This window comes from Cydia splendana, chromosome 15 (genome assembly GCF_910591565.1).
Source record: "Cydia splendana chromosome 15, ilCydSple1.2, whole genome shotgun sequence".
NCBI classification, from domain to species: domain Eukaryota; kingdom Metazoa; phylum Arthropoda; class Insecta; order Lepidoptera; family Tortricidae; genus Cydia; species Cydia splendana.
In genome coordinates this window covers 17812519-17824748 of record NC_085974.1, presented here as the reverse complement: position 1 = coordinate 17824748, position 12230 = coordinate 17812519, and the positions used below count along the sequence as shown (strand labels likewise).

The following is a 12230-nucleotide window of genomic DNA, read 5'->3' as shown; positions in this document are numbered from 1 at the left end:
CAAATTGCGCCAAAACGTTCAAGCTATCAGAATTATATTCTACACAATACATATACAAGATCTGTGTAAGTTAATGTTAATGTTAATGTTGTATGTTTGTGTGTCTATTTTATAGGGTATTTATGAAAACAAATATCACAATAGCCATGTGTTGTATTTAAAAAAAATGCTATCTTCTAGGCAAAGATCTAAAACCCAATATTTACTTTGTCTTTATATATCATTTTATGTTTGCTGCCTTAGAAAAAATATTGTGTGCAACGGTACATAATTAGGTCTGAAAATTCTCGGGCCTGTCTTCGGCCCTTGAATTTTAAGAATCCTTATTATGTACCTGGTATACAAAAGACTATGAAAAGTATTAGGTATTTTAAGAATCTATTAATATCAAAGCCATGAAAGTTTTGGGTGGGTCTGTATTAGGTTCTCATACAGCTTATTACCGAGTGATGTCTTTTCTAACCATCGTTAAACGGTTCAATTCAAATAATTTTAAAACTCATTTACGACTAGTAAAAATAAATAGTTATCTTGTATTTTTTTAATACGATCAATATGGGTGAATCCAAATATTACAAAACAATGGTTAAAATAAACTTTATAACCATACTTTTGTTTTTATATCAATACTTAAACAAGTTTCTCATATAAGGGTTTCTAAGAAAACGTCTGAGAAGGTGTCTAAAATTGTAATAAATATTAAGAGTTCTTGCATAGATTTCATACCTCGTAGGTGGCTAAATATTTCAATAACATTTAAAGTCAAGGAAATGTGCATTTATATATAAATATAACATCGCTCGAATCTAAAATACCGTTTCCGTTATTACCGAGATATACCTCGAAATTAGGTGTCACACAAAGAAAATGGAACCTAACACCGATGTTTTTAATTTCCTATTTTTTTCCTATTGGCGAGCAAATATCGCAAATAAAGTATTTGGGAATCATAAAGATAATAACTAAGAATCAATCTCAAGTCTTAGTCTTTTCAGAATATTTACCATTATTACGCTAATCACTAAATATAATACGCGTTTGCTTACTTGAGGTGTTGCGTGTTAGTATGGAGCAACCAAATCTTGCGCTCCTGATGCGCTAGTTTACGATTTTCGACTTTTTTGCGTGATGTTTTCGTACTAGTGTTATACTTATTCAACAGTCAAAAGATAAAGCTTTATTTCTGTGTTCTTAGATTCAAAGAAAGTTAATAAGCTTTTTTATTAAACGCTATTTTATACATACCGCGGTAATGAATGCCAATTTTAATGGGGTCGTTAATAGGGGTACTTACCTTATGGGGTGAGTGAAGGCATTGCTAATCTATTTAACGGGTGGTTACGGTTTTTGTCTGCATTCTTGAAATGTTTATCACAAATGATCCTCTTCTTATGGTACTCATAATCCGAAGACTATTCCAACTTGCCACCAACAAGTGTGACCCAAGATTTGAATTCTTCTGGATACTTGTCAGGATTTGGAAAGCGATGGGTTATTGTTCCTGAAAAAATAAATTCACTCTCCTTGTATTATGTTTGCCTGATACATGTAAGATAATGTTAAAATAAGTAGGTATGACACATATTTTTATACCAAATCTGGAGTATCTAGATATGGGATTTTAAACTATACATATGCATAGATATGAGAAGATTCTTATAGTTTATTTTATAGTTAATTAATAATATTTAAATGATAAGTTTTAAGATGTATTCTAATAAGTAATTGTTCATTTTTATTTGTATTAGGTATAGGTTAGATTCAGTAATTGCTATGCCCTTGTAGGGCTCATGTTTGAAACAACTCATTTGTTATTTAATACCTATATGTACAACATGAATGCAAATAAAGAACTTGAACTTGTATGTATTAGGTACCATAATTCGTGAAAATGAACTTACCAGTGTTTTTACAGCAGCACATAGTCTAAGCATTGTAGCAGATTTATCGATAGTGGCCTGCCTTATCAAAAGTTACTAGTACTTAGGTACCTACCACAAAATAAATTTACTGTAAAATAGCGTCCATATCGCACAAAATAACACAGCACACATCGAATGCTCAACGACGAGGCGGACCAACACAGAGGTACAACTCAACGCACTTTCGAGGTTTTCATAACAGGGCATGTGTTTTAATTCGGGCTATAATCTAATTTCTTTCAGAACCGTAATGAAGGAAATGGCTGAACCATCACTAAAATATTTCAAATTTACCCTCTTCCAGTGACAGCAAAAAAAATGCATGTCTTGGCGGATATGCAAGTGTTGCCAGCATAAAAAAACAGCATAATTAAATCAATTTATAACAAAATTCTTATTTTTTTTCAAAATTTATAGAAAATTATAATAATTACAAATATGAATTCGTACTTATTTTAATTTAAATATTAATGCCACTAAAATTATATACATTTTATAGTGACATCTGGTGAAGTAGTTTGTGTAATCGGAAGTCAACTAATTTTGTCAGAAGCAAGATATAGAAGTCGCCTGCATCTTTACTGACGTTAACTACATTTGAAGTGTCCCCCCCCTGATATCTACTACAGCCACTACAGGGTGACCTTATTGGATAAAGTATGGGTATTGCAAATAAACAAATCGGTGGTCTTATCAATTTTCTACAGTTTGTACACAAATACTTATTTTTAAATTATACCTGTTTTTTAAATCATACAATTTGTTTGTTGTTGTTGTTTCTACTTTTTATTTCAACGTTTGATGATAAAGCCTAACTAAAGTAATTATGGCGTTTAACTGGAATTATGGTATTCATATATATGTACAGTACTACGTTACCGATGGCCAGAGTCATACTTACTTTACTCTTTGGCCAGAGTAGTCAATTTTAAAACCAAGCTACCTACAATTATTAGATAACATCAAGACAATACACGGCGTATATTACTTTCACGCTACAACGAAGCATTTGATCAGACCGGCTAGGGTTAGGCCAAAATAAGTCTGCAAGGATATTGATAGCACACGCAGTGCAAGTGTTATTTTAAACGTCAAAGTTCTATGAAATTATGACGTGTAAATAACACTTGGATTTCGTGTGCTATCAAAATCGTTGCACACTTATCTTGGTCTAACTCTAGCATGAATACCTATGAAGACTTCGAGTAAATTTTCGGAAATAAGCTACTGTTATTAGGTACCCATAATACTATTGTATGTAATAAATTATACCAGGTACCTATGGTAATATGTATAATGTCAAAAGGAAAATTTGCTGCAAGGAAAATATATGCATTTGGGAAAACGATCTACCAAATATCTAATAATATATCATCGCGTGGTCATTGATTTGTTTACAAACAACTCTATTATTTTCCTTGTATTGATAATCATTGGATTATTCCTTCTCCATTTCAATGAAAAACCGCGATTTTTTCGATAAGCGATGAATAAGAATATGTGTCACTTTATTATTAGTACTATAATTCATTAGGACTATATCGCTTTAAGTTAAATGATTATATAGGTAGTATCTTTCATGATTTCACTTGATTGCACTCAGTGATAAGAATTATACCTACAATCAATTAAAATTGTGTAATAATGCTAATATGTAGGTAATCGAATGATATTGCTGATAAGATCGGTCTAGTGAACTAAAATTCCAAATGACACATTTTAATATTAAAGGAAAAATGGTAACGGGTTTTCCTACGCTCGATACCTTCCCTCACTTTCAATGAATTTCAACATTGATAACGGGGTTTGAACATGAGTTCATACCTATTGTGTTGTGTACAGTCAGGCTTGACCCTTTTTGAACTTACGACATGAAAATGTTAAAGCCTGTGTTGAAAATGTTAATGTAAATGTTGTATTAGATGTATCTTTCAACTAATACAACATTTACATACAATAAGTAGGGTCTATCTTTCAATAAATAGGTCCTAATATTGTTTTCTTATAGATCTTGTGCATTACAAAGTGTACGAAAATTATTGGAGAAAGTAAGAAAACTTCACACTTTTTGCTAGTGCCATTTCGTTATTTTCTAGGCAGTGTTTAAACACTTATTCAAACTGAACTACATAAAATTGATTCTTAATTTTCTGTTTTACTTAAGTAATTCATCTTTTAACAAAAAATACAACAGTAAATACTCAGTACCGAAAAGTATCGAAGTACCGGGAAATCCCGGTTCTTTCCCAGTACTGGATATGTCAGTCCCGGTTCTGGGAACAGTACCGGTACCGCATTCCCTAGTCCTAATTACCTATTAACAGCTTAACGGAGTTATGCGTTTAGTTTTGGCTAAAATTCTATCGTAGGTCCGGATGTTCTCCTACAGGTCACATTTCTTAACCGATTTTTGTCGATTCAGGTTTCAAAATGCCGCTTTAATAGAGGTTTATGAGGTCTAGCTCACGGAGCCACTAATTTGTTAATTATGTTAAAACCAATTGCAGTAAGTAGGTATCTATCATTAAACACGTCGAAAACAAAAAGGACATATAGGACATTCAACTATTAACGCGTAAAGCGGTATTAATTTTACAATACTCCAATACCGTTCTTAAATTAGCTGGTGTGGGACACTACCCGCGCCGACACGTTGGCAGCGTCCTACATTCAAGCCAAGCGACCAGCAGAAATGCCGGGACAGCGACGGATCCCCGAGAGCGGTTTAAAGCCTACAAATAGTACAAATAGGTACAGCTGTCTCGGCGCCAAATACGAGCTCGTAGCTTTTGGCGTAGAGACACTCAGGCCGTGGGGTAGAGCCGGTAGAGGAGCGCGGGATTCCTTAAGGACCTTGGGAAACGGCAATTTATTTTCACCGTCACACATTTATTGACCTGGTAATCTAGCCATATATGTCATAGCCCTAAAGATAACCGGAATAAACCATGCACTCGAAATCTCTTTATTTATCTTTATTATGTCTTTATAACCCATTGTCTTGTATTATTTCCAATCATTCTTATTATGCATGTTACAATATGTGTTCCAAGATTTGATTTCGTAATAAAATAATTCTATTGCAGTCCATATACCTTCTTTAAAGATTCAATGTATTAGTTAATACTAGAATCCTCATATTATGAAATCGGCTCCGTTATTATAGTCACTTTTCGATGTAAAATTTCTTATATTTAATAACTCTTTAGAAACTTGAGTCTCTAGAACATTTAATTTCTTTGCAACTTTGACGATGTGATGTTTTCACATGCTATGCAAAGTCATAGACTTACATACCAAGGGATTATGCGCTATAACCATATAACATTCCTATATTTTAGTGTGTGTCTATTAATGAAAAATGAATAAAACATCCCTGACCCACCTGTGAAAAAGTCAGTTAAACATTTATTTTCAGCACCGATGGTCTAGAAATATACCAATATTTTTTACAAGATACTGCTGATGCAACTGTGTCAAATTCAATTTGTGACCACAAATTATAAACAGGCGTAGGTTATTAGGTCTACTAATCTGTGACCAATAGAGCAATGTAATCAGGGCTGACAATATTTTAGGCCAGAGGTCGGAAAACATTTCAGAAAATAAACCAATCGAACCTCGGTTTCCGAATACATACATACATTCTTTTTATATTTAGGAAATTGTATTATAATAAACGTAACTTGGCATAACGATAGCAGTACACCTTCATAATGGTTATTCTAAAACTCGCAAAAAGCCTACAACATACAACAAAAAAAATACTACTAAATACGAAAAAGACTTTAAAAATTATTTAACCGCAATTGAAAGTAATAAACAAGTAATAGGTACAGTCACCTGCAATAATATGTTACTATTCGAAGGCAGCAAAAATATGTGACACGCTCTTATCGCTCTACAAATAGGATCGTGTCAGATATTTTTGCGGCCTTCGTTGTGTAACATATTATTGCAGGTGACTGTACCTCGGAATGGAACTCACGGCATGTAGCACTTTATATGTATTAATAAATCTTTTGCTCAGTTTATATTTGTTTATTTAACCGACTTCAGTAATTGTGACTACTGATTTATTCAATAACAAAACTTATAAACTATTATTAAAATTAAGTATATATATATATATATATATATATATATATATATATATATATATATATATATATATATATATATATACATATATATATATATACATATATATATATATATATATATATATATATATATATATATATATAAACTAAATAAATTAAAACTAATAAAATAAATAAAACTTACCCGTTAGCTGTATGTCATTGAGTGAGACGTTTGCAGGTTTGCACTAGCATCAAGCACTACACGCAAAGGAGTTGTCGTACTGCTCGGCCTTAAAACGCTGTGATGCGGTATTACGAGTATATCTAGGTTTTTTTTTTCTATTTGCTCGGCTAGCGACCGGTATACAATTCCAAATTTCACTTTCCAAAAACTTGTCGCAGTAGTTTAGTTTCCCAAATGAATCTTTAAAAGAGTATGCTCAGGATTGGGTTACAGTAGTCATCATAAATTTTATTTATAAAATATGTCTTATGTATGTACATAATCGGAAGTAGAAATAGTGGAAATGATTTACTTTTAATTCAATTATGTGAAAATTTCAAATTTTGTAGTAAAATATATGTATTTGATATGAGAAAGTATAAAGCCACACAAAATATATAAGTAACAAAAATATAGTATATCACAAAAAGTATACTTATACATAATGCACATGAAAAACACGTCCGCAACATACGAAAAAACTCTCGGATGTTTATCTTTCAAGCATAATATTGTCAAATGGGAAATAAAATTCAAGGCGCTTCCTATTTTCGCAAGTGGAAGAAATTATCTTATTACAGTTAAAATTTAAAATGTCTTATTTCAAGGGCTTGTTTTATTTACTTAAGACAAGAAATAAAATAATGTCAAACAAGTAAGGTAAATCATCCATTTGGAGATCCTCGGGGAAAGTGTTTATAGATTGGTGAACGTCTGTAGGCTGAATTCGTATCGATGATACATATTTATGTCGTCGACCAATCGTAAAATCAGGCAGATCGTAAAGTTCTGTGTAATGTTTCGACAATAGTCATATTAAACCAATAGATAAGTAGAATAGGTTCATTAAGTTGCTTCAGATGCCTGAAGGGCAGCTGTTCAGAAAACGACGTCGACTCACGAACGATTTAGTTTTGAACGTGACATAGATTTTCACGATTCACGATATGTCAAGGAATTTCATGATGTGCCTGATTTTACGAGATGCCGCCATAAAGCAATTATGCAGCTTACCATCACGTGTGCTGGGCCACGAAAAAATACAAATGCAGAAATACCATTCTTCATCAATATTAATGCCTATAAACCTTAGGTAGGTAGGTATAAACGTTTAAAAAAGGAAGGCTATGTACCTACACTACATACCTACCTAAAACACAGCTTTGTCCTAACCTAATCTGACGCATCATGTATTCATGTAAGTCCAACATTAACGTCATAAGGTCAAAAACCCATTTGTTAAAAATAAATGCTCTATTTTCCGGTTATTGCCACATTCGTAAAACGAAATGCCTAAGCCACTTAAAGACAAGTATTTATAGGTAAACATGTGTTTTGCGAGGATTTCCCTCGCAGACATTCCTTTAAGTAAATACTTGAAAATATGAAAGTGATGATATCAAAACAATGCAATGCAATAATCATTCTATAGCTATAACGCAGTACAGTGCGATATAAAATAGTAGAAAATAAATGAGTGCGCCATTTTCTTCGTAACTGTCACATTTTTGACGTAAAATGCTTAAACATTGCAACAATTGTGTATGGAAATTGTTTAGGTCCATTATATTTAACTTCTTCTCTTTCATGTCGCACTGTAGCTTGGCACCTACTTTACCGTAATCCGGAGTCCGGACATACAAAAGCATTTTTGCCCAAGAGGAAATGAGACATTCGCTTCGCTCGGTCAATAAATAGTTAAGCAAGTTCAAATTTATAAACCAGTAGTATAAAAATGGGATGCTTTATGCGGGTCGCTTTCAACCGGTATATACGAATGGAGGTCCAAGGGAGAGGCCTATGTTCAGCAGTGGACGTCTTATGGCTGAGATGATGATGATGAGTATAAAAACACTTAATTTAGACCAACCCTTTATTTGAGTAAAAAAGCGGCGTATTAAAAAAAATAAAGTAACAACAGTTAATTTTTTTTCTGGCACACTAAGCCCAAGGCCCAGAATCCATATATCGCGAATTAAAACTAGGTCACTTATCTGATTAGGAAGTCAAACACAGAAACGCTGTTAATTGTTGTGATTCGTTTCATATCTTTACAACACCAAGTATTTATGTTTGTCAGATAACGATCAAAAGATACGCTTCTATATAAATTGGCGGGAAATCGCATCAGTCATCACTTTCATTTCTGAACGCTTCTTCCGATTTTGAACGGTGCCGTGAAAAAAGCTGTTTGGCTCTATTGCCTAATTAACTTTTTAAATTGTTTTTTGGTCCATCTTCTGTTCGTTTAGACACTGCAAGATAAAATAAGGTAGGTTAATGTTTATTTATTTTAAGTCACTCGTTAGAAAATAATAAAGACCAACTAAATATGCATAATATTTATACCTATGTCGTATTGTTATTTTTGAGTTGAATAAATTAACAAAAAAAACCTAGCTACTTAAGGAACTAGTCAAACTTCATCAGTTTAGCTCAAATCCTCATTAGTGTTTGTTTATTGTTTTTTAAATACATATTAAAAAAATTAAGAATATATATTTAAAACGAAGACTATAAATGTACCTATTGCTTTACTTAGCTCACATAATTGGTGACCTTATTTTGCAATAAATATAATTTATATAATTTACGAATGCGCAAAGCCGTGACGAGTGGCGGAAGACAGGGGAGGCCTTTGCCCAGCAGTGGGACACAATATAGGCTATTAAAAATAATACAAATTGTCAGTAACCGTGTGGACGATGTTATGCATGAAGTTTCCATTTAACAGATGATCAGCCACTACATCCTCCTGCTCGCATCTGCATCCCTCGTGCTGGGTCACGGGAGAGTGACGCAGCCTCCTTCGAGAGCGTCAGCCTGGCGACTAGGGTTCCCAACGCCGGCCAACTATGATGATGATGGCTTGAACTGTGGCGGCTTTTCGACGCAGTGGTCGAGTAATGGCGGCAAGTAAGTACCATACTATAGGCAACTACTTATAGGCCAATGTTTTACTGTAGAAAAAGATAGTTCTCTATTTAAAGACAAAACCTCTAAAGAGTCTTCTGATGTTAGTTGTATAACGCTTCACTTTAATGTCTGGACTGTTGGTTTTTTAAGAATTTTAACAAGTTTAGGTATAATAGGTATGTATGTTACGAATTAAAAATATACCTACGAATCTTACCTAACCAAACTGTCTGTATCAACGAGTTATTCCCAATATTACCATTTGTTTCCGCCCTAAAATCTACTAGGTTTATTTGAATTTATCGGGTTATTTCCACTGCTTACCACCAAGTTGTTACCAGTGGTAACCACTTGTTTTTTTATTCCCACCTTTTACCACTGGTAACTACCTACTAGGAAAAAAATCGCAATAGTTACCACCAAACTTTTGTTAGGGTTCAATATTAATAAATACAGTATAAATACCAAACCGAGTGCGAGTGTTGTGTTTTTCAAAAGCCAGTTTTACCAGTGGTAAAAGGTGGGAAAGAAATTCCCAGTAGTTACTACTGGTGACAACTTGGTGGTACTGGTAACTAGTGGGAATAACCCGAATTTATCTCGTACATTTTAACAAACAGCTAAAAATAAAATGTAGGCTTAGGACTAATTAAGCTAGTGACAAATTATAATTTGATTTAACACATCTTTGACCCTTCATTCTCCCCTAGATGCGGAATCTGCGGCGACTCCTACAGCATCCCACCCCCGCGCCCCCACGAGCTCGGCGGCACCTTCGGCCTGGGCGTCATCGTCGCCAAATACCTCCCTGGCGCCACCATCGCCACTACCACCCACCTCACCGCCTCCCACATGGGTTACTGGGAGTTCAAACTCTGCCCTGACCCGACCGACAACTCCCAAGCATGCTTCGACAAGCATTTATTGGTGTCGGAAGACGGAGAAACTCAATACACTCCAAACCGAGGCAGTGGAATCTACGAAGTCAACTATAAACTGCCATCTGGATTAATCTGCGAGCATTGTGTGCTTCAATGGAGATATGTAGCTGGAAATAACTGGGGTATCTGCAGTAATGGGACGTCAGGCTTAGGATGCGGGAATCAGGAGGAGTTCCGGGCATGCTCCGACATTGCTATTGGTGTGTCGAAGACACTCAGCAACGAAAACATTCCGTCACCGCTGTTATACTATTTGCAGCACGGATTCTATGAGTTAGATCAAGGTAAGGAAGTAGAGAATGATTTGGAAGAGTAATTATGAGTGGTTTTGTTACAGCTCTAATATCGAATTGACCTGCTATTTAGCGTTTTAAGTTTTAAAACCAAAATATTATTTTGCTAATCCGCGAACCTTCGCTTCGGTTCTTTTCGCGGATTAGCAAAATAATATTTTGGTTTTAATTAGTATGGATTTCCGCAAAGTAACGCCTGATTCTATTCACTGTTTTAAGTTTTGCCAATGATTTTGGCGCCACATAGGTCGTTAGGTGTATTAACTATAGTAATAGGTTTAGCTAATAGTAATTTAAAATATTTTTGAAGGTGAATGATTGTATGCTTGTGGAACCAAAGTGCTTAGTATAAGTTATTTATTGTTTTATAATAAAACATAACAAAATAATGTCTTGTATTAATAATTCGTTTCATATATCCCATTTTTTCATGCTCGAGTTTATGCATCAAAAGAATAACACAGGTAGGTAATTCTTATATAATTATATTCAATAAATTTAATTGGTACCTACTACATAAAAGATAGGGTAGATAGGTAAATATGCCTTTAGTCATATCAAACGGATAACACGATTGTTATTTGGTTAGTTGTGTGAACGATCAACCCAAAGAGAATTAAATCCATAGACCTACCCTCCGCTCGCGCTTGACAGACAGCTGAAGTGAGCGAAAGGGAAGCTATCACGTATATGAACATCCCATGAGTGCGAAAGAGTCAGACTACCAAAGAGAAAACGTAACCACTTTTGAGTTTGACGACGGCCGCGGACGGCCAAGAGCTTATCACGGTAATTTTCAAATTGAAAAATATACATGGATTATTACGAAAAGTATTAAAAAAAGTAATTCAGTGAAGATGGTGTCTTGTAGTGTGCCGGATTGCAGTGTCACAGGGCCAAATAGTCCAAGCAAATACAAATACTCATTTCAGAGGATTTATGATATTCCGAGCGAAATTTTCATAACGATATTTCGTAACGACTTCAAATAACGATTGTTATACCTTTTTGAAGGTGTTCATGTATAGCGGTAAACTTAAACTTCACTTTCCAACACAGTAAGAGTTACATTAAGATAAGTCTGCAACGATTTTGATGGCAAACGCAGTGCAAGTGTTATTTATACGTCATAATGTCGTAGAATTTTAACGTTTAAAATAACACATTTGAAAAAGTAGTCGATAAAGCAATCAAACATCGACAGATTATTAATATGTTGTAACATGACATCACTATTTTTGATCTACATAGACAATTTACGCACACACTTGCATTTCATTTTTGGTCACACTTTTTCTGAAGATTGACAGTTGTTCTTTGTCATCTAATTCTATGATTAAATCACTACGTTTTAGATCAACCTACCTCTCCTCTACTCTACCTCTAGACGCCCAAAGGCCTTTAGGAAAGTATCCCATTCCATTGTATTTTGAATCTTCATTGTGACAAGTCTTAATTGCATTTGTTTTGACAAGTTTTAATTTGTGGGTTAAAGTTATTTTTTTTAACTGTTTCTTAATAGATACTGTTGTTGTTTTTCGGTACCATAAAACCATACCATATTTTCCCAGCAGGGTAAGTAACTACCTAAATGTTTCCACCCGCACCACATATCATATTTATTTATTAATTATATATGGAGAACCAACAGCTTCTACTATGTGACATAAATACTGAAAATAGTGATAGGTACAGAGCCAATTATAGGATCTCACATATCCATATATGAAAACTTTTCTCGGGGAGCTGGGGCGTCGCCTGCAGCAGAGGGGTCTCGACCCCCGCTCCGGATCGTTCCTAGCGCAGAGGTTGTCCATCGCGGTTCAACGCGGTAACGCAGCAAGTGTGAT

General features: G+C 34.4%; 1 protein-coding gene across 1 annotated transcript; it reads left to right on the top strand.

Moving 5' to 3' along the window:
- The first annotated feature begins 8278 nt into the window (after positions 1–8278).
- LOC134797769 (uncharacterized) lies at positions 8279–10431 on the top strand. The gene is made up of 3 exons (XM_063770132.1): positions 8279–8502; positions 8965–9146; positions 9857–10431. Exons 2-3 carry the CDS (start codon positions 8965–8967, stop codon positions 10401–10403), a joined length of 729 nt encoding a protein of 242 aa, XP_063626202.1. The 5' UTR covers positions 8279–8502; the 3' UTR covers positions 10404–10431.
- The last annotated feature ends 1799 nt before the right edge of the window (positions 10432–12230 follow it).